The sequence below is a fragment of the Monodon monoceros genome, unplaced genomic scaffold (assembly GCF_005190385.1).
Source record: "Monodon monoceros isolate NGI ecotype Baffin Bay Population unplaced genomic scaffold, NGI_Narwhal_1 Super_Scaffold_10, whole genome shotgun sequence".
In the NCBI taxonomy this organism is placed as follows: domain Eukaryota; kingdom Metazoa; phylum Chordata; class Mammalia; order Artiodactyla; family Monodontidae; genus Monodon; species Monodon monoceros.
Window position 1 is genome coordinate 50,024,536 of NW_021703766.1, and position 26,878 is coordinate 50,051,413.

The 26,878-nt window shown below is 53.9% G+C and overlaps 2 protein-coding genes across 6 annotated transcripts; both read left to right on the top strand.

Annotated features, from left to right (window-relative positions):
* The first annotated feature begins 5,345 nt into the window (after positions 1-5,345).
* On the top strand, positions 5,346-18,095 carry CCDC9 (coiled-coil domain containing 9). 5 transcript variants are annotated; one of them, XM_029207460.1, is made up of 15 exons: positions 5,346-5,431; positions 7,145-7,218; positions 7,373-7,524; positions 9,043-9,144; positions 9,328-9,591; positions 11,038-11,121; positions 11,210-11,383; positions 11,984-12,165; positions 13,838-13,884; positions 14,000-14,132; positions 14,559-14,649; positions 14,735-15,161; positions 15,499-15,591; positions 16,595-16,644; positions 17,205-18,082. In XM_029207460.1, exons 4-15 carry the CDS (start codon positions 9,136-9,138, stop codon positions 17,220-17,222), a joined length of 1,572 nt encoding a protein of 523 aa, XP_029063293.1. In that variant the 5' UTR covers positions 5,346-5,431; positions 7,145-7,218; positions 7,373-7,524; positions 9,043-9,135; the 3' UTR covers positions 17,223-18,082. The 5 variants fall into 5 exon arrangements, with proteins under 5 accessions (XP_029063293.1, XP_029063277.1, XP_029063268.1 ...); XM_029207444.1 differs by having other exon boundaries at positions 7,373-7,477; XM_029207450.1 differs by lacking the exon at positions 5,346-5,431 and adding an exon at positions 6,285-6,467 and having other exon boundaries at positions 7,373-7,477; positions 17,205-18,084.
* Positions 18,096-18,189: 94 nt separating this feature from the next.
* Positions 18,190-19,057, top strand: INAFM1 (InaF motif containing 1). The gene has a single exon (XM_029207473.1). The coding sequence runs from the start codon at positions 18,280-18,282 to the stop codon at positions 18,811-18,813; it is 534 nt and encodes a 177-aa protein (XP_029063306.1). The 5' UTR covers positions 18,190-18,279; the 3' UTR covers positions 18,814-19,057.
* The last annotated feature ends 7,821 nt before the right edge of the window (positions 19,058-26,878 follow it).

A 26,878-nucleotide genomic window follows, 5' to 3' on the forward strand; every position in this document is an offset into this window, starting at 1 on the left:
CCGGGGACTGGGTTCAATTTTTTTTTTTAAGTACAATTAACTTTTTATTTATTTATTTTAAAATATTTATTTATTTGGTTGCACTGGGTCTTAGTTGTGGCAGGTGGGCTTCTTAGTTGTGGCATGCGAACTCTTAGTTGAGGCATGCGTGTGGGATCTAGTTCCTTGACCAGGGATCAAACCTGGGCCCCCCGCATTGGGAGCATGGAGCCTCATCCACTGTGCCACCAGGGAAGTCCCTGGGTTCAAACTGTGACCCTGCCGCTGTAGTGGTTGAATTGTGGCCCCCAAGATATGTCCACCCAAAACCTCAAAATGTGACCTTATTGGGAATAAGGTCTTTGCAGATGTAGTGTAAGTAAGGATCTCGAGTTGAGATCATTCTAGATTAGGGTGGGCCCTAAATCCAGTGACAGATGTCCTTATAAGAGACAGAAAAGGAGAAGACACAGAGTCACAGAGAGGAAGCCCTGGGGAAGGTTGAGGCAGAGGCTGGAGTGATGCGTCTACAAGCCAAGGGATGCGAAGAGTTGCCAGCAGCCTCCAGAAGCTGGGAGAGAGGCAGGGCCTCCAGAAGGAACCAACCCAGCTGACACCTTGATTTCAGACTCCTGGCCTCCAGAAGTGTGAAAGAATACATTTCTGCTATTCTGAGTCACACAGTTTGTGGTCATTTGTTATTGGACATCAACCCAGCCACTTAGCAGCTGTGACACCTTGCACAGAGAAGCCTCACTGAGCCTGTTTTTTCTCTCTGTAATGTGAGTATAAACAAAGGCACTTACCTTTCAGGACTGTGATGCAAATGAAAAAAGAGTGTCCCTTTAACCAATAAATTAGCAAACATTCATGTCATGTTCAGAGGCAGTCAGCTGGTATTATGTGGTCAAGGGTCTTTCAAGTAACAGTAATATAATAGTGGCAGTTAAATGCACCTCCTGTGTCCCTGACACTGTTTTAAGTGCCTCTTGCTGCTGTCAAACAACACACGTTTATTCTCCTACTGTTTTGGGAGTCAGAGGTGCAAAATCAATTTCACTGGGCCAAAATCAAGGTGGCAGCAGGACCACGCTCCCTCGGGCGGCTTGAGGGGAAAATCAGTTTACTAACTTTTTCAAACTGCTTTTTCAGGGACTTCCCTGGTGGTCCAGTGGGTAGGACTCTGTGCTCCCAATGCAGGCGGCCCGGGTTCGATCCCTGGTCAGGGAACTAGATCCCGCATGCCACGCTGCAACTAAAGACCCGGCACAGCCTAAATAAATAAATAAATATTAAAAAACAAAAGCAAACAAACAACAACCAAAATATACATATACACAACTGAATCACTTTGCTGTACACATGAAACTAATACAACATTGTAAATCAACTATACTTCATTTAAAAAATTAGAAAAGGACTTCCCTGGTGGCGCAGTGGTTGAGAGTCCGCCTGCCGATGCAGGGGACACGGGTTCGTGCCCTGGTCCGGGAAGATCCCACATGCCTCGGAGCGGCTGGGCCCGTGAGCCATGGCCGCTGAGCCTGTGCGTCCGGAGCCTGTGCTCCGCAACGGGAGAGGCCACAGCAGTGAAAGCCCCGCCTACCGCAAAATAAATAAATAAATAAAAATTTAAAAAATTAAAATAATAAAAAAATAAAATGGGAGTGAGAATGATGAGCTGGCTGGGAGGGGCAAGGGCATCGGGACCACTGGAGCCTGAGCTCCAGGAAGGGGTCCCATCAGTGGTAGCTTAGCTGACCTTTGGGTTCTTCTTGCTGGGCCTCTGCATTCTCCTTTGTAAAGTGGAGATGATAAGGAACTCCCTGAGTTGCTCAGAGAGTTCCGGTGAAAATGCTGAGTGCCCCAAGGAGGGATTCTCAAGGTCCAGCTCACTCTTCATCACACCTTCTGATCCCCAATAGACATACTGAAAAGTGTTCAGTTTCACTTTTTAATCAGAGAGCGGCAACTCAAACTACACTTGAGACACACCCTTTGGCCATCATATTGGCAAAGATCAAAGAATGAGAAACGCAATGTCAGCGAGGCTGCGGGGGAGCACGCACTCCTGTCCTGCCTGGGGAAGTGGAAGTGAGCACACCGTCTTTCCCGAGCTGCCACCATCAGAGGTGGCTTTCCTGCAAAATGGAGGAAGCGTAAGCTCTGGGCCCCTCATTTGCATGGCTTCGTCCAACACCCTGGGAGGTGCCCTTGCAATCTTGTACTCTTTTTTTTTTTTTTTTTTTTGGGCTGCGCCAGCCGTGGCTTACAGAATCTTAGTTCCCCGACCAGGGATCGAACCAAGGCCCAGCAGTGAAAGCGCCAAGCCCTAACCACTGGACCGCCAGCAAATTCCCTACTCTTTTTCTTCAAGAGGGTTTCCAATTTGGTATAAACTTCAGGCTCTACGCATCCTGGGCCCACCTCTGTTCTTTTTTTTTTTTTTTGCGGTACGCGGGCCTCTCACTGTTGTGGCCTCTCCCGTCGCGGAGCACAGGCTCCAGACGCGCAGGCTCAGCGGCCATGGCTCACGGGCCCAGCCGCTCCGAGGCATGTGGGATCTTCCTGGACCGGGGCACGAACCCATGTCCCCTGCATCGGCAGGCGGACTCTCAACCAGTGCGCCACCAGGGAAGCCCCCTTTTTTTTTAAAATTTATTTTTGGCCGCGTTGGGTCTTCGTTGCTGCGCGCAGGCCTTCTCTAGTTGCAGCGAGCAGGGGCTACTCTTCATTGCGGTGTGTGGGCTTCTCACTGTGGTGGCTTCTCTTGTTGTGGAGCACGGGCTCTAGAGCGCAGGGGCTTCAGTAGTTGCAGCACGTGGGCTCAGTAATTGCGGCACGTGGGCTCAGTAGATGTGGCACACAGGCTTAGTTGCTCCGAGGCATGTGAAATCTTCCCGGACCAGGGATTGAACCCGTGTCCCCGGATTCTTAACCACTGCGCCACCAGGGAAGTCTCCTGGCTTCAGAGTGTTAATCATGACATTGTGAGTTCTTTTTTTTTTTTTAAAGTCCATGTGATTTAAATTTATTTATTTATTTATTTATTTATGACTGTGTTGGTTCTTCGTTTCTGTGCGAGGGCTTTCTCTAGTTGTGGCAAGCGGGGGCCATTCTTCATCGCAGTGCGCGGGCCTCTCACTATCACGGCCTCTCTTGTTGCGGAGCACAGGCTCCAGACGTGCAGGCTCAGTAATTGTGGCTCACGGGCCCAGTTGCTCCGCAGCATGTGGGATCTTCCCAGTCCAGGGCTCGAACCCGTGTCCCCTGCATTGGCAGGCAGATTCTCAACCACTGCGCCACTAGGGAAGCCCCTGTGAGTCCTTTTTGAGCAAGGTCACAGATCATATACTTGTAAAGATATGTGCCTACAGAAATTCAATGTGAGGACTTCCCTGGTGGTCCAGTGGTTAAGACTCCATGCTCCCAATGCAGGAGGCCCAAGTTCAATCCCTGGTCAGGGAACTATATCTCGCATGCCACAACTAAGAGCCTGCATGCCATAACTAAAGATCCTACACGTGGCAATGAAGATCCTGCATGCTGCAACTAAGACCCGGTGCAACTAACTAATTAACTAACTAAATAAATATTTTTTAGAAAAAGAAATTCAATGCGGCATTGTTGGCAACCTCCCCAATTGGAAACAACTCGAAGGTCCACGAGACCGGTTGGGCCAAATTATGGCTCATCTCTGGGATAGAACATCACATGGCAGTTTAAAAGGTGGCCAACCATCCATTGTTAAGTTCAAGGTATAGAATTTCAGTGCAGTACACATACTTTTTGTTTATAAAAAAGGAAGAAAATAGTAGTAATAAAGATTCACTCAGGGAATTCACTGGTGGTCCAGTGGTTAGGGCTCTGTGTTCTCACTGCCAAGGGCCTGGGCTCGATCCCTGGTCGGGGAGCTAAAATCCCACAAGCCACACAGTGCGGCCAAAAAAAAAGTTTCATTAAACAAATAGGTTTTGAGAGCTTCTTATGTATAAGGTACAGTTGGAGGCACTGGGGACATAAAACAGACAATATAGTGGAGGAGACAGACAGTGAACAAGAGAAGTGAGTGAAACATGGTAGTTTAGAGGGTAAACAGTAACATGGGGGAATAAAATTGGAAGAGGAAAGGATGAGAGATTTCGAAATTGTCAATTGGGTGGTTTCAAGGAAGGCCCTGAAGTGGAAGTGACATTTGAATAAAGAGCTGAAGCAAGGGTGTCCTGAATTTGGCAGGTATTTGGAGAATTTTATATTTATTTATTTATTTATTTTTGTGGCCGCACCACATGGTTTGTGGGATCTTAGTTCCCTGACCAGGGATTGAACCTGGACCCCAGCAGTGAAAGTGCCAAGTCCTAACCACTGGACTGCCAGGGAATTCCTGGGGAATTTTAAGAGAATTAAGTTGTATGTGTAGAGAAGGTCTCTGAAAGGCTGTTAACCGTAACCACATAAGGGGCAAGGTACTCCCCCTTTTCATGCTTTAAATCACAAAATGAAATTATCAGCAACCTCAGGGAATCTGGTCTGCCCACTTATAAGTGTCATCACCTCCTGTAAGGGTGTTCCATAACATTTAGCATCACTTATAAAAACAGGTTAATTATGTCTAAGTTTTGATTAATGCACATAACCCTCTGGACTCTACCCAAATTCAGCAGGTCCTTCTCTGAGCGTCTTTCAGTTCCTAGAATGCACCAAGCTCACTCACCACAGGGCCTTTGCACGGGCTGCGTGCCCTCTGCCTGGACAGCCACCCCCTCTCACCCTCAGCCTCTCCCCAGTCCTTGTTGCAAGACATCGCCCACATTTCTGTTTTCTGTTATTTCACGTGTACTTGTGCCTTCCCTCACGAGGACAGGGATAGGGTCTGCCTTTTCATCACCTTAACACGCTTCACCCCCCCCACCCCCCAGCACACAGCCTGTCACTCAACTCTGATTTAGAGGATGAAGAAACGATTCTTTCCGTTGAAAATTTTAAGCTCCCACAACTAACTGTAAGGTTTCATTGGCAGGAGGGTGGGGCATCCCCCATCCACCCCCAGCACAAGCTGGCAGGTCAGGCTTCCAGGAGTCATTGCCCAGTGCCTGGCATCTATTTATTGGAACCAGAAAAGAGGAGAAGCAGATAGAGGCCAGAGAGAGAGGATGGTGTCTCCTTTCCGTGGAAGAAGGTAATTCAGGCATAAAGCAGTAACACAAGCTTCCAGAACACCTTTGAACCCTCTTGCGGACCGGCTCAACTCACCCCCTCCTTCACCCGGGGGGGGGGGGCGGGGCGCGGCGCCTTTAAGGCTCCCGGAAACGGCCGGCAAGACCGGAAGTGACCCGCTTTAGTGCACCTCTTCACGTGGTGCGGGGGGGGAAGTGACGCGCGCGGCCCGGGAGCTGCGGACGCGGAGGCCGACGGAGCCGGAGTCACGGACGCCGCGGGGTCTCCGGGACAGGTGACCGGGGGAGGGGGCCGGGAGCGCGCCCGGAGAGGGCGGGGCCTGACGCCCCACATACAGGGAGCGGGTGCGGGCACGGGCGGGGTAGCGAGCAGCCCGCGGGGGCGGGGTCAGAGTACTCTGCGGGGGGCGGGGACTGGACGCCCACATGGGAAGCTGGAGGGGTACTGGAGGGGCGGGACGTCGGTGGGTGGGCAGGGCCGGGGTGGGCCGGGCTGAGGGCGAGTCCGGAGCGTGGGTGGGCTGCTGGGGGCGGGGCCGAAAAGTAGTGCTTGGGCTGGGAGCGGGGCCAAGTGTTACCCGGAGAGCTAGGGGCGGGGCCGGGACTCTGGCCGAAAACTCTGGGGGCGGGGCCAGAAAGTTTTGCCTGCCCTGGAAGTGGGTTCTTGAAGTCAGGGGCGGATCCAGGGGCTGACCCAGGGGCTGACCCGAGGGTGAGGGCGGGGCCAAAAAGATGCCGGGGAGCTGGGGACGGGGCCAGAGTGCTGGCAGAGAATGCTGGGGGTGGAGCCAGAAAGTTTTGCGGGAGCCCGGGGCGCGGCCAGAGTGTGGTGAAGAAGCTAGCCGTTGATCCAGAACCTAGGGGTGCCGGGCGGCGGGGTCAGATTTTGACTCCACTAGGCGGGGGCGGAGCCAGGGGCGTGACCAGAAGGTTGGAAGGGCGAATTGGAGGCGGGGCCAGGGTGTGGCTGGCGAACCGGGGGCGGGGCCGGTGTAATAACGCGAGAAGGAGGGGGCGGGTTTAGGCTGTTGCCTGGGGATCTAGAGGGCGGGGCCAGAGGATTGGCTGGGAAAGTCGGAAGCCGGGGGTGGGGGGATTAATGACGCGAGCATGTGGGCGGGGCCATAGGTTTGGCGGGAAAGGCGGGGCCAGAAAGTTTGCCCTGGCCCGGGGCGGGCCTGTGGCGTTCTCTACCGGGTGGAGACTGAAGCTTTTACCTAGAAAGCCGCGGGCGGGCGGAGAAGTTTTGTCCGCCCTAGGGCGGGTACAGTTTCCCCTGGGACGTCAAGCCAGACCCAGGAAGTCTCTCCAGTGGGTACCGGGCCTGTTGGCGGAATCTTTGTGGGAGTGTGGGGAGGCAGCGGCACCTTTCTTAGGATGCTGCGGGTGGAGCTAGGACATTCCTGAGTGTAGGGGCAGCAAATAGGAGTGGGGTTCGAACTGTATTGACTGTGGGGTTATAAGACGTTTGTGAAACTCCTGGGAAAGAGGCATATGTAGACTGCTAACGGGGATGTGGGCGGCACCGGAATGGGCACAGGGAGTTGGGCCTAGAACTTTCTTGTGCAGGTTGGGGCAGAGGCTCTACCTAAAGCTCTCCTGGGATAGAGGCCCAGGTTTAAACTCCCAGCACAGAGGTGTGGAGACTGACCTAGAATTTTCGTTTTGAAGGGAGCAGTATGGGATGTTTTCCTAAGTGGTGGGGCGGGACCAGAACTTTTCCAAGGTGGGTGTGATTACATTGTTTTTATGGGAAATGGGTGGGTCCAAAACGTTTCGGAGAGGACTGAGTCTAAACATTTCCAGGTAAGGGGCGGACTAGCACTTCAAGAAGAAGGTGTGGGAGTGAGGGCTAACATTACCTTGGAGTGCAGGTGTTTGTGTGCGCGCGTGCAGTGTGTGCGTTAGAGGAGCCCCCGTCATGGGAGAGGAGGAGACAGATTGGGTAGAGTCATTGGCCTTAGTCCTTCTGTTCCCTCTGACCTCAGGAACCCCAAGTGCTGTGTCCAGATTCTGCAGGGAAGGTTTGCTGGGACCCTGGTCCCATCCTGCCAGCGGAATGGTGAGAAGGAAAGTGGGGTCTCTGGGATCTGAGCTTTGGGGCAGGGGCCTTGGGAGGAGGGGACCCAGGTTGCTGACTCTCAGACACCAGATTGAATGGCACTGGGGTGGGTGTAGGTTTTCCTCACTGTCTCTGAACTGTCTACCCCTCTCAGTCGGCCACACTGGATCTGAAATCGAAGGAGGAGAAGGATGCTGAGCTAGATAAGAGGATCGAGGCTCTTCGGCGGAAGAATGAGGCCCTCATCCGGCGCTACCAGGTGCCCTAGCCCCGCCCTGGGAGACCCCATCCCCTCTCCTCCCCGCAGTGAGTTTCCCTCACCTCTCCCTTCCTTAAAACCTTTTCATGACTTTTCATCACTCTCGGGATAAAAGCCAAAGGCCTTAGCCTGGGATCCCTTCTTTCATTCCATCATTCATTCATTCATTTGTTCACAGTATTCTCCAGTGTCTTCACTGCACCAGGCCCACTGCTGAGTGGTGCTGGGGAAGCAGCAGTGATGGAGATGGCCCTGGTCCCCGGGCCTCACAGGCCAGTAGGGATCCACCTGTGGCTTCAGTCAGTGATGACAGAGTGGGCAAGGCTGGGATGGAGGAGTTCAGGGTTCTGTGGGAGCCCAGAGGGGGCTCTTCACCCAGGCCAGGGGATACTAAGGGGGCTTCCTGGAGGAGGGGATTCTGAGACCTACAAGGTGAATAGACCATTAGTCGAAAAGGAAAGCATAACACGTTTCGCACAGAGGGAACAGTTTGTGCAAAAACTTGGAGCTTAAAGTGGGAGGGTCAGTTGGGGGATATTGACCTGGAGTGATCAGCTGGGGCCAGGCCATGCAGGGCCCAGAACACCAGCAGGCTAAGAGTTTGGACTTTTTCCTAAGGACACTGCGGAGCCCTGGAGGGCTCCGAGGGGGAGTGGGGCCAGGTCAGAATGCCTTTTTAGGAAGACTCCTCTGGCTGCTGTGTGGTGGTGGGTGGGAGGAGGGGATACTGGAGACAAGGAGGAAGCTGGGGCAGGGACTTCAGTGGGGGATGTGGAGAAGAGGTGCCCGGCCTGGGACAGGGCTTTTGGGAGGGACTCAGTGACTGACGGGCCGTGGTGGAGTTAGAGAGGAGAGAGGGTCCAGGACGAGGCCCAGGTCCCTGTCACAGGTGACAGAGTAGGTGGTGGGGCTGTCCCTGAGATGGGATGAGGAGTGGGTTTCACTTATTCATTCTTCATGCGTTCGTTCATTTAAAACAAAAACAAAACCATACTGAGCCTCTGTTGTGTGCCAGGCAGTGTTCTAGGCTCGGGGTATACATCAGTGAACAAAACAGGCAGACGATTAGCAAAATACACATAACGCGGGGTAGTGATGGGTCAGGGAAGGCCTTCCTGAGAAGAGGACTTTTGAGCGGAGACCTGAAGGAGGTGAGGGACTGGAGGATCTCTGGGGGAAGAGTGTTCCCGTGGGAGGGAACAGCAGGTGAAAAAGGCCCTGAGGCAGGTTTGAGCCTGGTAGGTTCCAGGAACAGTGAGGAAGTCAGAGTGAGGCGAGAGAGCGGGAGGTGAGTTCATGGTGGTAATGAGACCAGACTCTGTAGGGCCCTGTCGGCTGTGGGGAGGCCTTTGGCTCTGACTCAGAGATGGGCACACAGGAGGGTTCTGAGCAGGGGAACAGCCTGGTGGAGTTTGAGGGAAGATGCTGAAGTGACCAGCTTTCTTGTCTAGAGCTCCAGAGAGAGGTCTGGGCTGGGGCAGACTTGGGAGAAGTTCAGGGGGCTGTGGGAATCCAGCTGGTACAGAGGACCCCTGACACTCCCTATCTCTGTTGTTTGCTCCTAGGAGATTGAGGAGGACCGTAAAAAAGCTGAACTCGAGGGAGTAGCGGTGACAGCTCCCCGGAAGGGCCGCTCAGTGGAGAAGGAGAATGTGGCAATGGAAATGGTGAGCTCCACGCCGGGGTGGGGACTCGTGAGTACAGGGCGGGGGCGAGGGTTGAGAACTAAAGGCCTTCCCAGCTGCCCCAGACCTGTGGGAGCCTTGATCCTGGCAGCTGCCCTCTGGGCCTGGGATGTCCCCGTCTCCCTGCCCCAGTGACTGTACTTTCCCCCCCCCCCCCCTTTCCAGGAGAAGAACCTGGGTCCCTCCCGGAGGTCTCCTGGGACCCCTCGGCCCCCAGGGGCCAGCAAGGGAGGCCGGATCCCCCCTCAGCATGGAGGCCGGGCAGGCATGGGCCGGGCAGGCATGGGCCGGGCATCCCGCAGCTGGGAAGACAGTCCCGGGGAGCAGCCTCGAGGAGGAGCTGGGGGCCGCGGCCGGAGGGGTCGGGCCAGGGGGTCCCCTCATCTCTCTGGAACTGGAGATGCCTCAACTGCCGACCGCAAATCCAAGGTAGGAGCCGAGCAGGGGCTGGAGTCCTCTGGCGAGGCTCCACGTTGTCCTGTTTCTCTTTCTGTTCCTGCTCTCAAACTGATTGTCTCCTTCATCCATCTTTGTCTGCTTCTTTTTCGGCCCCTCTCTTCAGCTCTTTTTCATCTCTTCCCTCCCTCCCTCCCTCCCTCCTTCCCTCCTCCAGGCCAGTGCTTGTAGGTACTCTCCCTGTCTCTTTCTATCTCTCCTGTTTTGCTCCCTGTCTGCTGTGTGCTTGCCCACCTGCCTTTCCTTGCCCGTCTCTTTTTTCTCTTTCTGGTGCCGTCTGGTGGGCTCTGTCCAGTAGCGCACGCCCACACGCTTTCTCTTGCATGTGTGTGTACGCACGTGCTCTCTCTGTGTCACTCCCCGGATTTGTTGGTGGGAAACAGTGATGTTCTTACTGTAACTGCTCCCAGTGCCCCACCACGCAGGTTAGCAGAATGGGAGGCTGTCTGGCATGGTGGCTGAGGGGTCAGCCTTCTTCTGTTAGTTCCCTGTCCTTGGGCAGCTCACTTCCCCTCTGAGAACTTCCTGGTTCTCACTCTTAAACGGGAATGAAAATCAGGTTTAAAGGTTATTGTAAGCATCATGTGACATCAGACATTGAAACCCTCAGAGTAAGTGCTCAGTGAGTGTTATTTAAGGATGGTTATTATTTGTAGGTGCTAAGCTGTTGTAACTGAAAGACCCCAAAACGCCATGGCTTCAGTCAAATGGAAGTTCATTTCTCTCTTGTATGCTGAGTCCTGGAAATGCCACGTGCTCATCTAAAATTCTGTTACCTTGGAAGGAGAGGAGAATGGATTGTGGGGGTCACCTGGCCATGTGCCGAGTTATTACTGTGGCATTGTTACCGTGCCAGCCATAGTGTGCTGGGGTTCCCACCCCTCTCCCAGGTTCAGAGTTTTGCTAGAAAGATTCACAGCTAAGATTTATTACAGGGAAAGAATACAAAATAAAATCAGCAAAGGGAAAGAAGGGCCCATGGGCTGAAGTCTGGAGGATACCAGGTGCCAGCTTCCAAGAGTCCTCGCCCAGTGGAGCCACATGGGCTGCACTTCATTCTTCCGGCATTGACAATACGTGTCAGAGGTCATCGACTGGGGACTCATTAGGGACCTAGTGCCCAGGCTTTTTATCCGGGGCTGGTCATGTTGGTGCCCTCTGCCTAGTACACGTACAAATTCCAGACCCAAACGGAAAGCAGGCGGTCAGCACACGCTGTATTTGCACAAACAGTCGAGGTACGTTGAGCCCCTTTATCGGTTGACGGGGGACACCCTGAGAGCCAATGCCCAGCTGCCAGCCAGGGGCTGCCATGCACGCAGGCCTAAGAAGAGAGCCTCAGAAGGTGACGGACGCTCGGGTTGAGTGGTTCTCTCTGACGCCCTGTGTCTCTCTTTGTCCCCTCCCTCCCCCAACAAGGAGTGGGAGGAGCGGCGCAAGCAGAACATCGAGAAGATGAATGAAGAGATGGAGAAGATTGCAGAGTACGAGCGCAACCAGCGGGTCAGTGCCTCGGGCGCCCCCTGGCGGTGGGGCGGAGCCGCCCGGCCCCGGGAGCCCGCCAACACCCCCCACCTCCGTGTACCCGCAGGAAGGTGTGCTGGAGCCCAACCCAGTGCGGAACTTCCTGGACGACCCCCGGCGACGCAGCGGGCCCCTGGAGGAGCCTGAGCGGGACCGTCGGGAAGGCAGCCGCCGGCACGGGCGCAACTGGGGGGGCCCCGACTTCGAGCGGGTGCGTTGCGGCCTCGAGCAGGAGCGGCAGGTGCGTGCCGGCAGCCGGGGCTCCCGGGGCCACGACATTCCTTCCGGCAGCCAGTCTCTGGGTTCAGGGGTGGGGTGTGTGTGGAGGGCCGGATGCGGCGCAGGAGACACAGAGTAGGGAGAGGCAGCAGCCCTGCACTCAGGCTTCGCCCCCCCCCCCCCCCCCCCCCCGTGATTGTCGGTTCTTGAGCCAGCACCACACTGCTTTCCTTCCGAAGCTTTCTGTGTGTTTTGGCGATGTTTTCTCATTACTAACGTTAGTGATATTTACTGGGCCCCTGCCGGGGCCAGGCACTGTTTTGGGTGCTGGGACTAAATCAGTGACCATGTAATAAGATGTCAGGTAATGGCAAATGTAGAGAAGAAAACTCCAGCCCAGCCGGGTCAGGGGACAGAGGAGAGAGGGATGCTACTAAGAGACAGAGACCTGGGATGGCCTCTCTGAGAAGGTGCCACATGGGCAGATGTGGCTTTGATCTTCTCCACGTGTGACCTTGAGCCGGTGGCTCTACCCCCTCCCCCCAGCTTAGAGGGCCTGGGGGAGGGGGTGTGGCGGGGGAGGGTTGTAGCTGGGTCCTGACTGCCTGTCTGCTGGGGGCAGGGCCGCCGGGCCGGCCTGGGTGGCGCTGGGGACATGACGCTCTCCATGACGGGCCGAGAGCGGTCCGAGTACCTGCGCTGGAAGCAGGAGCGGGAGAAGATCGACCAGGAGCGGCTGCAGCGGCACCGCAAGCCCACCGGCCAGTGGCGGAGGGAGTGGGATGCTGAGAAGACTGATGGCATGTGAGTCTCCGCCCTGCCTGTTCTGTTTGGCTTCTCGACCTCGGCCCTGACTTCTGACTCCTTTGCCTGTCTCTGGTTTCTCACCCTGTGTATCAGTTAGCAGTTGCTAGGTGATGCTGCGTAACCACCACCAAATCTGAGGGACACATGAAAGCATTTCTTTCTCACGTGTTCACAGGTCTCCTGGGTTGGGCTGATCCAGGCTGGACTTGAAGCTGTGGGTCTACCTGGGTGTGCCTTCCTTTCGGGCTCCCTGGGAACGTGCTGGCCATGGCACTGGCAGATGTGCAGGAGGGAGAGTGGACACACTTCCCTATTCTGTTAGCCAGCAGACCCTGCATTGCTGTGGCAGGAACTTAAACTCTGACCACTCTAGTGGGTGGTACTGCAGTGGCTACATGGCCAAGGGCACAGATGTGAATTCTCACACAGGGAGGGCATGAAGAGTTACTTATAGTGATCACACCTCTGCATCCTCCCTTCATCCCTCTCACCTGTTCCCCACCAACCCAAACTCCTTATCCCGGTGGCATTATTATCCTCAGGTCTGACTCTGTCCCCTTTCGGGTCCCAGGAAACATCCCGTTAGTCAAACTTAAAGCAAAGGCATCATCCACAGGAGCACTGACTTCCATAGCGAAGACAGAGAGGTTCTGGAAGAGCCGCCCAATGGCAGTCTTAAGGTCAACAGCTGTAGTTTTTTACATCATCCTGTATCCTCTGCTGTGGCGCTGGCTGAAGAAAGAGGATCTTGTCTGTGTGCCTGGCGGTCAGAGCATTTATTTTTGGATTGTGAGCTAAGTCTGTGCCAGCATGAGAAATGTTTTGCACAGATACTGTAGCTGATCTTTCTAAGGTGTAGACAGGTGGGGCTTTGGGGGAGATGTTCTCAGGGTTAACACTGAGAAAGTAATTGTTTTCCTCTTATGTCCTCAAAGCAGCCGGCGGCAAGTCTCACTACTGCACATGTGCAATGATTTCATGAGCAAACGTTTATTGAGTCCCTCCTATGTGTCTTGGAAGGTTCTAGGTGATGGGGATATAGCCGTGAGGAAAATGCTTCTGTCTTCATGGAACTTAGAGTCCAGTGGGAAAGATGGGCAATGAATAGAGCTCATGTCAGATGCTGAAGAATAATGAAGCAGAGTATGGAGAGGGTTGGAGGCTACTGTACTGGACTTAGATAATATATGTAATAATATGTGATTAGGAAGTTTAGGAGAGCCTCCAGACTGAGGGCTGAAGGAGGTTAGGGAGTGAGTCGCTGAGAGATCTGAGGAAGAGCAAAGGCCCTGAGGCAGGAGCTCCATGTGGTAGGAGAACTTGCTTAGCTGGGGAGGTGAGAAAGAGTGATAGGAAATGAGGCCGGACAGGGAGCTGGGGATCATGTACTTTCCAAATTTTTGTTCACGGGCGGGCAGGCTGTCAAATACTGAATTTTTTTCTTCTGTATTTGTCACTATGATGTCAGATTTGCCCCTTGTCTTTCACCTGGTCCTGTCCTCGTTTTAGTCAGTGACATTCCTCACCTCTGCCCACTTCTGGTTGACCACCTTGCCGTCTATGATCTTGATTTCTGACCCTGGCCCCCATCTCTCCCCCTAATCTCTTCCCACCCTCCTGTTCTCCCTGTGCCCCCAGCTGCCTGCTCACCCTCTTTCTCTTTCCCCAGGTTCAAGGATGGCCCAGCCGTGGCCCTGGAACCATCCCACCGCTACGGTGAGTGGGAGTCCTTGGCTGGGGTGAGGCAGCTGGCTGGGCCGGGGCCAGGGGAGGGGTGGGCGTGGTTTGTGCCATGCCCTCCACCCCCAACTTCCCCTGGGTTTTGTTGCAGATGACCAGGCCTGGGCCCGACCTCCCAAGCCCCCCACTTTCAGGGAATTCCTGTCCCAGCACAAAACTGAGGTCAGCCGTAGAAAGAGGAAGAGCGGCCGACCTCAGGCCAAGGCAGCCCCCCGTGCCTACAGGTGGGGGCACCCCTTCCCCTTGCACGTGCACAATCCCAGCGGGGCTGTGTGGCTCTACCCCTGGCCATTCTCTGGCTTGTGTGTGGGAGGCTGTGTCTATCTGTCCTGTCTTGGCCCTGCCTGCCTCGGGCACTCGTCTCCCTGTGGGTCAGGAACTTGGTTTTGGGGGTGTTGGGGCCTGGCTCCCCACTTTGCCCTCATCTGTCCTCTCCTCCCCTCCCATCCGGGTCCTCTTCTGCCACTTGGCCCTCCTCCATCTGTCTGTCCCTGACGGACACGCCCACCATTTCCTCCTCCTGGGTGCTCCAGCGTGCCAGCTCCCCCCACCCAGCTGAATGTTGCAGCTCTGTCTCTGGGGGGGCGCTGGGGGTGGGGAGCCCTTCCTCTTTCCACCTGGGCTTCACCCCATTCCTCTGTTCCCTCCAGTGACCACGATGACCGCTGGGAGACGCAGGAGGCAGTGTCTGCAGCCCCTGAGCCCACACAGCCCTCTACCCCTGAGGAGGCGCCCATGCAGGTAGGGTGGCGTGTCATCTCTGGCAGGTGGTGTGAGAATGCCCAGGGCCCACCCCTCTCCCCGACCTGCCTTGTGTTTCTCACAGCCGCCCGAGAGCCCGGCCCCTGCCCATCAGCCTCCCGAGGACGAGGACGAGGGTGAGGAGGGCGAGGGCCGGGAGGGCGAGGGTGACGACGGGGAGGCCGAGGAGTGGGAAGACATGAGTGAGGATGCGGAGGAGGAGGAGGAGGTCGAGGAAGAAGAAGAGGCTGATGAGGAGGGAGAAGAACCAGCCCGGGACCACCGGCCCCATGCGCCTGAGCCCAGCGGGAGCCCCAGCGGGAGCCCCAGCGGGGAACGTGGCGACGAAGAGCCCGCCAGGCCGGAGGAGCCCCTGCCACTCCCCCAGGCGCCTGCCACGCCTTCCAGCCCCTTCTCGCTCACCGGGGGCCACCAGCCTGTGTCCGACTGGGGTGAAGAGATGGAGCTGAATTCTCCCCGGACCGCCCATCCGGCTGACGCCCTCTCTCCGGGTGAGGCCTGGCCTTTCGGAAATGCATGAAGCTGGCTGCTTGTGTGTGTGCTTGAGGTGTACATGGGGGACCCTCAGGCTCAGCCCCAGGACCCCGTGTGTCCCACCGCCCTGGTGGCTAGGGAGGATGGGCCATGCCTGCCTCTGGAATGCCCACCCCCAGATCCTGCCCTACTGCGAGCTATTCAGAGTGTCCTCCCCAATAAAGAGTTCACTTTCTCCAATGACCCTCCCCACGTGTGTCCTTGAACCCCCTTCTCACTCCCCAAGGGCCTTCTGTCTTGGGTGGGGGGATACTTGGAGGGGAAGGGGCTTGACTGGGCCTCCTCCTCCTCCAGGAGGTGACCAGCCAGCCCCTGCCTCCTTGAAGAGTGGGCCCAGCCTCCCAAGAACCCAGAAAGCTGAAGAGGAGGGGTCTGAGACAGCTCCAGGTGGGGGAGCGGCTGTGCGGTGGCCTTCTTCCTTCCGCTTCCTCTTGGGTTGAGGGGAAGAGGATTTGGGGGGAGTAGAACGGGGTGGAGTGGGTCTCCACCATGGGTGTGGGGAGCAGCTGGGCGGGGGCGGGGTGCGGGTCCCGGGCCGAGCTGCTAGGAATTGAGTGTGTATGGGGTTTGCGGGTGAGAAGGTGGAGCCAGGATGGGATTAGGATTTAGAGACCCATCCCAGGGGTTCTGGAAAGTAATCTAAAAATAAGGGGGTGGGCTAGGTTCAGGGGGAGGAGCTAAGGGCAGGATTAGAAATTTAAGTAGGTCAAAAATAAGAATGGGGAGGGGCAGAGTAATAGATTTAGCTGTGAGCGGGATTAGAGTTTTGAGGTGTAAATTAGTAAATTGGGGTAAATTAGAATAGAAATAGGTAAAATAGTGGGGTAAAAAAATTGGGGTAAAATAGAATGTTGGGGCCAGCGGACCTGGAGCCAGAGGCCAACCCTGTCTCCACCTCCAGCAGGTGGAAGCCAGATTGTGAACCACGGACCTCCTCCAGGAGTGGGATTAGGATTTCGGGGCAGAGCCAAGGAAGGGCTGGTTAGGACTCAGGAGGTGGGCAAGGGAAGTGAAGGGTAGGTCCTGTAGGGCAGGCGTGATAGAGGTTGGCTTAGGCCCGTGGTGGGGTGGGCCCGCGATCCGAGAGGACGGAGTTTATGGTGGTGGCTGAGGCCGGGGTGCCCAAGCGCTTTGCCTTTGGGTCACGTGACTGCGATCTCGTTATATCAGATTATGTATTCGATTGTAAACAGGGTACTGCTGGGGTGGGTGTTGCTGCGTGGGTCCACTCCGAGGATTAAAGGAGTCTGAGACTCGTAAACCGCTTAACGCGGGGTGGGCGGCAGCCAGGCTCAGTGGGGCAGAGGGGCGGGGCTAGAGCGTCCCGGGTCCGGCGGTAGGGGTGCAGGGGTTACTGCTGCCCTCCAGTGACCACCCCTTCTCTTTCCAGAGGCGGACCCTGAGGGCCAGGAGACGGCGGAGATCACCGACTTCCAGAGGGTGCGTTTCTGCAAAGTGGTGGCGGCCGCTTCGCCACCGGGGGCCGCCCGCTGACCGCGCCCGCTGACAGTGGCCTCTGCGCTCTGCACTAACCTCCTGCCGCCTCGCTCCTCTGTCCTCTGCTTCCGCCACACTCCAGCCAGGAGAGGGTTAAATGTAAGGGGGGAGGAGCCAGGGATAGTGAACCGGGTTGGGCCAGGGCAGTAGTCCAGTCTCACAAATAGGGGGCGCTGTGGCACTGGGGTGGCTGAGACGCCCCCGAGTTACCGCCTTATGGAGGCCATGGGGGTCTAGGTGCCAGTTTCCGGGCCGTTTTCCGCCTCCAGGAGCTTACATCTGGGGCATGGCGAATAGCCGGTGACTCCTGAAGGACTTGATTTCCTCGGCCGCCAGCCCGGTCCCTATTAAACGCAGTGCTTCCGCTAACCTTTGAACTGTGTTGCTGGCGGGGGCAGGCTGGGTTGCTGAGCTTGGCGGGCTTTTTCGTGGCGGAAGAGGCGGGAGGAAGGGGGTCTTTCTTCCTCCACCCCTGATACGTCTTCCCTCCCCCCCTCCCACAGGCCTCCCCGAACTCCTGAAGACGCTGCTGGGAGGGGACTGAAGCTTCCCCGCCTTGATGGGGAGGGGGAGGCAGGAGGGGCTTAGTCTGGATCTCCGGGCTGTGCTGTCTCGTCCCCGGAGCCCACTCTGGACCCCATGGTTTTAGAGAGGGAGAAATTGAGGGTGGTGGGGGAGGAGATGGGGAGGGGGCGTGATTGGTGTGTGTGGCGGATCTGGAGCTTAGGGTTGTGAGCTTAGACCTCAGGACACAAAGTATGGAGAAGGAGGCACGTCCCGTGAGGGGGCGTGGTTAGGGTGACTGGGTGGGGCCAGAATTTTGGTGTATGGAGTTAAACCATGTGACGGAGGATGTTAGGATGTGGGATGGAACCACGAGAGCAGGTTTAGATGGGAATCCCTTATGCCGGTGTGGGGCGCAGCCAGCGGCGGAGGGCGTGGTTTAGAATGGGGTGCGCAAACTAGTGGAGAAAGGAGGTGGAGCCTGGACTGAAGATGGGTGAGGGTAAGGGGAGAAGAGGGTGGGATCGAAAGTTGGAGTAGAGTTTAGCTTGGAGAAACGCAAGTTACAACTGGGGCGGGACTGCGGCTAAGGAAGGGCGGGACTTAAAAGGTCTGAGCTTGGCAAGGGAGTGGTGGAGCTAGATGCTTGGATGGAGTCCGAGTTCCGAAAGGGGACGGGGTTAGGGCGCAGGGAGGAGGACAGAAAAGGGAGAGCGGAGCTAAGCGCCGGTACAGGTATAACATTTGCTTGGCCAGCCTGGCGGGTGTCGGCTGAGCCGAGACTTACGTTTGAGAAAAATCGAGGTATTGCGTGCTTGGGGCGGGCCCAGAGCCAGGTGGGGGCGGGGTCAGAACGCTGTGGTTAAGCCTTAGGTTGATGATGGTTGGCCGGAGGCTGAGGAGGGGGCGGGCTTACAACGCGGAGGGAGCCCGCCCGCGCGGGGGCGTGACCACGCTGGCGGGGGCGGGGTTGGACGAGGGAGTGTTAGATCGCGAAGGCGGTCCTTCGGAGGGGGCGGGCCCAAGGGGCGGGTCCTGTGTGGGCTGTGGCGCTGGGCCGAGTGGGCTGCGGGGATGCGGGGCACGAGCTGCGTGGGTGGCGGCGGCGAGAGCCCGGGTGGCGCGGGGCTGAGCGAAGGCCCGCGGGGCCGCTGGCTGCGCCTGGCTCCTGTCTGCGCCTACTTTCTCTGCGTGTCGTTGGCTGCCGTGCTGCTCGCTGTCTATTACGGTCTCATCTGGGTTCCCACGCGGCCCCCTGCGGCCCCAGCCGGCCCGCCGCCCAGCGCGCAGTCCTCTCCCTGCGGCGTCCGCGCGGGTGCTCTACCTGCCTCGGTGCCCGCCGCTGCCTCGGTCTCTTGTCTCCCGGGAGCCCCTGGCGGGCCGCGACCCCACCTCGAGCTGCCGCACAGCCGCCGCCGCCGCCGCCGCCACAGCGACCCCAGCCGCCGCCCGAGCCGCCATACGCCGGGGGAGACGCCGGAGGCCGCGGGGGGCGAGGACCCGGGTAACCCTCCTTTTCACCCAAGATGGACCGCCGGCCCTCGAGAGCCCGGCGCCCCCGCCGCGGATGCGCCGTTCCCGGATTGGGGTCTGGCTCCCTCTTCATGACATCGTGTAGCGTCTCGGGAGCCGTCATCCTGAAGAATGGGGGGCGAAGAGGGGCTGGCTCTGGGCCTCGCCCCTCGCAGCTTCTCCGCCGTCAGGCCGGTCCTCCACCATCTGGCCGACCGCATACTGATCTTTGCCTCCTGACCCTCCCTCTTTAGGATTCTGAGTACAGAGTCTTCAGCCCGCCCCCCTTCTCCCTGAATCTCCGTATCCATCTTCCACCTGCAATAAACTCAGCCCCAGCTGCCTCGTGCTGTGTTTGTCGTGTTGTCTACAGAGGTGCCGCCCCTCTCAAGTTTGTGAGGGCAAGTCCTTCCTGGCATCTGATCTTCGTTTCTCTCCCTAGGTGGGCTGTGTGGGTTCTCCCCTTCCCTTGGGGGGCCCTTTTCTTCTTCCATTGGTATCATGTATTTTCTGGGTTGGGGTGAGGAGAAGAGGCTTGTCGGCAACAGGGTAGTTGAAGGTCAGGCAGTGTGAAGGACTTCGCAGTTTTTTGCATGCTTGGGGCAGAGGTCAAGTTCCTCTGGAGGGGAGCAAAGGGTCCGGCCTCCTGTTAGAGCACAGGAAATGAGAGATGGGATGATCTCAGCAAGAGCTGGGTTTCTGGGAGCTGTGATTCGTATAATTATAATGTCGGGGACAGAGGCTAAGTCACCTGGAGATGTAAGGGTGCTGCTGGGAGAGAATGAGGCCTTCTTCCTGGGATCTGAGAGATGAGCATGGACAGGGGTGGTGGTAGAGCTTCTCTGCCCCTCTGGAAATCACAGAGGAAGTTATCAAAGCACGCTGCTGCCTTTGAAGATTAGTGCAACCTCTCTGGTCTGCAATGCTGCTTGCAATCCAAGGTAGAGAAACTCCAGTCCTGCTAAAAGAGTCAGAGGTGGTCGAGTCCATTTTCCCATCCCGACTACTAAGGCCTAGCTCTGGGCAGGGCGTTGGACCCTACAAGCAGGAAGTGGTTTCCTGTCCAACTACCTCCCTTGAACTGGAGACTTCCCCAGGATGGTGAAGCTGAGCCTCTTTCCTAGACTGGGACATCTGTGGATATGTACCTGGCTAGGAATGTCAGTCCGTTTACCTCCTCTGCTTCCTCTACCCCTCCAGCACCATTTCCCAGAGGGTGTCTCCAGAGTGAATGGAACTCAGGCAGCCAGCACCTTTTTCCAGTTAGCGTAGATGGTGGTTAGGGGCACTGACCTTGGGCCAAGACACCCAGTTTCAAATCCTAGCTCTTCCTCTCACTAGCTGTGTGACTTTGGGCCGGTAACTCAACCTCTTTGGTCCTGTAAAATGAAGATGATCATAGTATTTATCTCATGAAGTTTTCTGTGAGGGTTAAAGAAGCTGGTGATTTGAAGCCCACAGAACAGTATATGTTCTTTCTCTCTACACACCTCTGTCCCTTGGGGTTTTAAAAACCACAGCTTGGATCTCAAGGAATATCCAGTCAGCCCAGAGCCCTGGACACCAGCCAATGGTGAGTTAGAGGGAGGGACTCCATCTCTGTTCCCACTGGCCCCCTTCTCTCTAGTTCTCAACTCACTTCTCCCAACCCGTTTTCCTGCTCTCTTGGTTTCTCGTCTGTGTGTCTCCCTCACCACTGTCTCCTCTTTCCCTTTTCTCTTTGTCTGTCAATCTTCGTGTGTCTCTGTCTCTCTGTCTGATGTCTGTCAATATTATCTCTGTTTCTATCCCTCACTCTGTTCTGACTTGCTCGCCTCAGCTCTCTCTATTTCATCCTGCTTCCTCACTTTTCTCCCCCGCCATCTTGATCCAACCCCCCCCTCTTATTTTTCCCCTAGTTCAGCCTCCCTCACTCCCCTGTCTCCTCACCCCCCTCTTTTGTGTGTTTCTCTTCCCTTCTCTCTTCCTGTTTTTCGCAGGCTCTCTTTTGGTCGCTGTCTCTTGATCTTTCATTTAACAAATATTTATGCAGCACTTACTATGTGCCAGGCCTTATTTTAAGCACTGGGGACACAGCAGGGAACAAAACAGGCAGAAATTTCTCTTCTCAATGGAGCTGACATATCAGTGAAGAGACAGACAGGAAATATAGGTGAATAACTTAAGTATATGTTATTACTATCAGGTAGTAATAAGCACAAAGGAGAAAAATAATCAGGGCATAGGGGATAGGGAGTGATGAAGTTGCTGGTTACTGGCTAGAAGCCTAAGAGAAGTGAGGGCAGGACATGCAGATCTTGGGAGAAGAGTGCTCCAGGAATCAGGAACAGCAAGTGCAAAGGCCCTGAGGCTGAAGGTGCTTGGCTTGTTCAAGGAACAGCAAAGAGGTCAGTGTGGTTGGAGCAGAGTGAATGAGAGGGAGGGCAGGAGAAGGTTGGGGGAGAGAGAATGGGGGTAATTTGTGCAGGGCCCCATGGGACAGGGTGAGGACTTTTACTTTGATTGAGGTGGGGAAGTGGGAGGCTTCTGAGCCTGACATAGGTGTTAACAGGACCCTCCGACTGCCACGTGGGGAATGAACTGCAGGGAACGGGGGTGCAAGCTGGGAGCCCAGTAGGGGGACTACAGCCGTGATTCAGGTGATGGACGATAGCGGCTAGACCAGGGTGGTGATGGAGAGGCAAGGAGAGGTGGGTGGTCAAATTTGTGTGTATGAAATACCCATGGCATATAAGTTACTATTTTAACCATTCTGAAGTGGACAGTCACCAACATCCATCAGTCTGACAGCTGTGAAAGGAGAGAGGGAAAGAAGGACTGGGTCAGAGGAGCCTTTGGCTGTACGTCTGTGGGGTGGGGGTGGGGTGTGTGTGTCTATGGGGCGGTCTTTGAGCAAAGGTTGCCCATCAGAGGACTCCTGGGTGGGGCTGCAGTGGGCTGGCACTAGTACCCACTGTGTTCTCTCATTGGGAGCTGCCCAAGGGAGGCGCGGCCTTGGCACCAATGAGGTGGGGCTGTCAGACAGCTGTACCGTCAGCAGCAGGATCTCTTAAAGGGAGATCTGAGCAGCGCCATTCCATGGCCACCACAGGGATCTAACTGTTTCTAGTTCTTTCTGGCCTCATCCCCAAGCGGCTTCACCTGGTGCCCACAGATCCAGGAACCTGTGAGCTCCTCATTCCCATCCTAAAGAGAGAGGGAGGCCTAGTTCCCTACTGATGAGCCAAAAGGCTTGTCTTCAGTCTGATTGGATCAGCTTGGGTCACATGACAACCCCGGAACCAATGCCTGTGCCAGGAGGGTTAGACCAATCAGGACCTACTGCTGGATCTGGCCAAAGCCGGCAGACTTGACAAATCCTCAGCCAAACTGCAAGGACTGGGGCTACCAGGAGGGGACGATAAAGAGTCGCAGTCCTCCAGGATCCTGCCGTCCTCCCCCACGTCCAAGTTGAAGTCGAAAATTTACAACAATCAGAGCAGGAGTACGGGTAGATGACGTGTGAAAGGCCTGCCGATAGAATCCCTATCCTTTATCCGTAATTCCGAATTCCAAAAAGCTCTGACAACCAAAAAAAGAGTTTCTTCAGGGGGTCATTTTGGCCCAGTCTCACATGGCGGCAAGTCAGCTAATATGCGTTCTTAACACTATTTATCTCCGTTGGTGTGAATTTTCACACATTTTGCTGCAAATATATTAACATGTCTGATGGAGCAGGGTCTGCTTCAATCCCCTGGGAGCGTTACATAATATATGGCATTCGCTCAGAATTACCTTTCTAAAATTGGAACAGTTCTGAGTTCTGAAACGCATCTGTCCCCAAAGACTTCAGCTAAGGGATTGTGGACCTCTAATTGGGCACGCTGCCAAACCTAGATTCATCTTAATTATTTGTTCAACATTTATTTAATGGCTTTGGGAAGAAACTCATTTTCCATTACGATCTTTTTTTAAAAATAGAGAATGACGTTCATTTACTAAATCCGTTTTGTTAACGATATACTATTTTAGTGTGTGTGTGTGTCTGTGCATGTGAAAGTGTGTCTGTGTATGACTATGTGAGTGTGTCCATGTGTGAAGCTGTGTCTGTATGTGTGTGAAAGTATTTCTGTGTGTGTACATATGGGGGTCTGTGGAGAGATGGTGTGTGTGAGTGTGTGATCTTGTCTGCGTGTCTGTGACTGTGTGTGTTTGTGAGCATCTAGTTATGTCTGTATGTAATTTTGTGTGTGTGCATGTGACCGTGGATCTCCGTGTGAATGTCTGTGTGTATGTGTGTGAATGTGCAGGAGAGGAGACATGGTTCACGGTTTAAAGTTAATATGCTGAAATAAAATCCTCATTTCTCGCGACCATCTCTGCTTCTGTCTTAGAATTTCAGCGAACTCCACAAAATGACTCAAATTTTGCGCTGTCAAGCAATACCTTATACTTCCACTAGAGGTCGCCTGTCCACCTGGACCAGAAGAAACTAATTCCTGGGAGTTTGTAGATCCTTGCAGAGAAGTGCCAGGGACAGCTAGCTCAGGCTTGCCTCAGCTGCACATAGAGCAGCAGTTCTCAAACTTACTGGTCTCAGGATTCTTTTACACCCTTAAAAATTCTTGAGAACCCAAAGAGTTTTTTTGTATGTGTGTTATATTTATCGATATTTAAGCATTAAGGGGCTTCCCTGGTGGTCCAGTATGTAAGACTCTGCGCTCCCAATGCAGGGGGCCAGGGTCCGATCCCTGGTCGGGGAACTAGAGCCTGCATGCGTGCTGCAACTAAAAGCCCGCATGCCTCAATGAAGATCCCGCATGTCGCAACTAAGACCTGACACAGCCTAAATAAATATTTTAAAAATATATATTTAAGTATTAAGATTGAGAAGTTAAAAATTATTTAGTAAGTCATTTAAAAATAACCATGATAAATCCATTGCGTTTCTGCAACGGTTTTATTGTGGTAAAATGTACATAACATAAAATTTACCATTTTAACCATTTTTAAGTATACAGTTGAGGGCGTCCCTGGTGGCGCAGTGGTTAAGAATCCGCCTGCCAATGTAGGGGACACGGGTTCGAGCTCTGGTCTGGGAAGATCCCACATGCCCTGGAGCAACTAAGCCTGTGAGCCACAACTACTGAGCCCACATGCTGCAACTACTGAAGCCCGCGCGCCTAGAGCCCGTGCTCCACAACAAGAGAAACCACTGCAATGAGAAGCCCGCGCACCGCAACGAAGAGTAGCCCCCGCTCACTGCAACTAGAGAAAGCCCGCAGGCAGCAACGAAGACCCAACGCAACCAAAAATAAATAAATAAAAATTTAAAAATGTATACAGTTCAGAGGCATTACGTAAATTCACATTGTTGTGCAAGCATTATGACCACTCATTTCCAGCATTTCTTTTTATCTTCCCAAACTGAAACTCTACTCACTAAACAATAATTCCTCATCACCCCCACACCAGGTAATCTCTATTCTACTTTAGGTCTCTATGAATTTGCCTATTCTATGTACCTCATGTAAATGGAATCATACAGCATTTGTTCTTTTGTGCCTGTCTCATTTCACTTAGCATCATGTTTTCAAAGTTTATTCATGTTGTAGCATGTGTCAGAATTTCGTTCCTTTTTAAGATTGAGTAATATTTCATTGCACACAGATACCCCATTTTGTTTATTCATGTGTTGATGGACATTTTGAAACATTGCATTTAAACATAAATAACATTTTAAATGAGAAATGCTATATTTTCCAAAATAAAAAAATTTAATGAGAAGAATGGCATTATTTTACATTTCTGAGAATAATACATATTTTACATTTCTGAGAATAAGTAATGTCCAGTTCAAGAGAAGACAACTGGATTTTCAGAGTTGCTTTTTCACTTGATCTGTTGCAATACCACAAGTCATCTGGCCTCTGGAAAAGTCCAGCCAAGTCATGGGAAATCCTGAGAGTGGGCTTTTCCAGCCTGTTAACCACCAACCACACTACCCTGAAACTTATGTGGTTGTAAAACCGCCTTTAGCCTTCCATGTCATCTGCATTTAACATTTGGTCTGGGTACAATTACTTATGATTTTGCCAGTGTCATCTTGCTATGTGGTCCATGGATCACAAATAAAATAAAAATAATCTGGTGGTCATACAGTCACACTGCAACTATGTAATGATGATAAGTCTGTGGATATACTGCTGGTAATGTATCAATTCACTATAGTTGGGTAACAAACAATCAAAACCTGTGTGTGATGTACGCATATTGTAACCAAAAGTGTGGTCCAGCTGCTCACAGCTCAAAAGCCAATAAAGAGGCAAGGTTGGTGGCAAGGAAAGTTTTCTTTACTTTGGTTGCCGGCAACCAGTGGTGGGGCGGGGAGGGTGGACACATGTTCAAAGGCTGACATCCCCCCCCGCCCTGACAATCAGGGGGCAAGAGCTTTTATAGATGGAGGGAGGGGGCTCCATGCAGAAACAACACAATCAGCTCTGACAGTCGTCTTGAAATTGGTCATGGGTCGTCTGACCAGCATCATCTTGATTGTTTTAAGTACGGTTAATCTTCAGTTCCAGGGTCGGTTTGTTCCCATTTCCTTGAGGCCAGTTCTCAGAATTGTGGCAGCTTATGTCATGGCTACACTCTGGTCATCATGTAGTTAACTTCTTCCACTTGCTGGGGTTTTCAGTATCAGACAGCTCACAGGATAGGCTCGGAACATTATCTATAGCCCTTGAGAAGGAACTAAAGGTCCTTGACTATGCTTAATGACTAAACTATTATTATTATTTAGTCTTGTTGGACTGATTTCCTCTGTTTCTTCATTTTCTCACTTCTCCAATTAAAATTATTCTTTGGCTAACATTTTTCCACAGACGAAAGGCAGGTGGAGGACATGCGGAGGGGGAGGGACCTTAGGGTCTTGCTCTGTTTCAATATGAACATTTATTTAGCTCATGCTGAGAGTCACCTAGCTGACTGTGGCTGGATAGCTCTACTGATCTTGGCTGGGCCATCCCATATGTCTGAGGTCGTCTGGGGCATGATTGATTGGGGCTGGGCATGGCGGGCTGCCTCGCTGATCTTGACTGGGCTGCCTCAGGTGTTTGTGGATGGGCTGATCTTGGCTGGCCTTGGCTGGTGCATTCAATGCTTGGGACCAGCGGTCTATCCCAGGATCTCTCATGTTGATGGCAGAGGTGTGAACTTAACTATACAGGTACATGTCAAGCCTCTGTTTGTGTTCTGTGTACCATCATACTATTGGCCAAACAAGTCACGTGGCCAAGCCCAATATAAAGGGATGGAAGTATTATACATTCCTTCCAAGGAGATGAGGTGGATGGAGTGAAGACTTCTGAAGAGTAATCCAATCTGCTACAGGTGGTCATGTCCCAGCCTAGGCCACCATGGCGGGGGGGAGGGGGGGTTGGGGAAAGGGCCTGGACGTTGTGTTCAAACCTGAACCTGAGAACCAAAGTATGAGCATCCAGTAAGGGTGATACGAACGGCATGAATATTAATATTGTGCCTCAGAGAGGTTAAATAGTAATTTGCAGAGCAGTGAGTGTGTGTGTTGGGGGGATGAGTGGGTGGGAAGATGAAAATCCAGGCCATCTGACTCTGAACTGTTTCATTTCACTGTTTATTTTGCTTCTTAGCCCAAACCATATGGAGAGCCCACGTGCAGACACTCTGGTTTAAAATCCTGGCTGTGCTCCCACTTGACAGCCAGAATCAACTGTCAGTCATGTGAGTAAGCCCCCTGGGACATCCAGCCAGCCAAGCCTTCAGATGAGTATGGCCCCAGCCAGCATCCGACTGGCCAAGGGAAGATTAAAACTATGGTCAAGCGTGGACTAGTTCTTAGAATTTGCAGGCTGAAGTGGTACATATTCCTTCTTCTCATGTTTCACTGGGCAGGGAAAGTCACATGGCCCCGCCAAACCTCCAATAGGTGGAACCCTACCATGTGCCCAGGAGAGCCACAGTATTTGAGACCATCTCTAATGACTGTCACAAATGGGTTGTTTCCTGCTCTGAAACACGAGTCACACATTCTGCAGATCCTCTGTGAAAGACACCATTTTTGACTAGAAATTGGGCTTGCTTTCTCTTTATAACAGAATAGAATCACCATTGCCCACTAGTGTCACAAGTAAAAAGTGGCCAC

What these genes read in the sequence shown, in the direction of transcription:
- CCDC9 (XM_029207426.1), top strand. Translation starts at nt 7,078, where the DNA reads ATGGGAGAGGAGGAGACAGATTGGGTAGAGTCATTGGCCTTAGTCCTT. An exon ending in AGTACGAGCGCAACCAGCGG is followed by an intron (nt 11,122 to 11,209) that starts GTCAGTGCCTCG and finishes GTGTACCCGCAG; the next exon opens with GAAGGTGTGCTGGAGCCCAA. An exon ending in GCCTCGAGCAGGAGCGGCAG is followed by an intron (nt 11,384 to 11,983) that starts GTGCGTGCCGGC and finishes TGCTGGGGGCAG; the next exon opens with GGCCGCCGGGCCGGCCTGGG.
- INAFM1 (XM_029207473.1), top strand. Translation starts at nt 18,280, where the DNA reads ATGCGGGGCACGAGCTGCGTGGGTGGCGGCGGCGAGAGCCCGGGTGGC.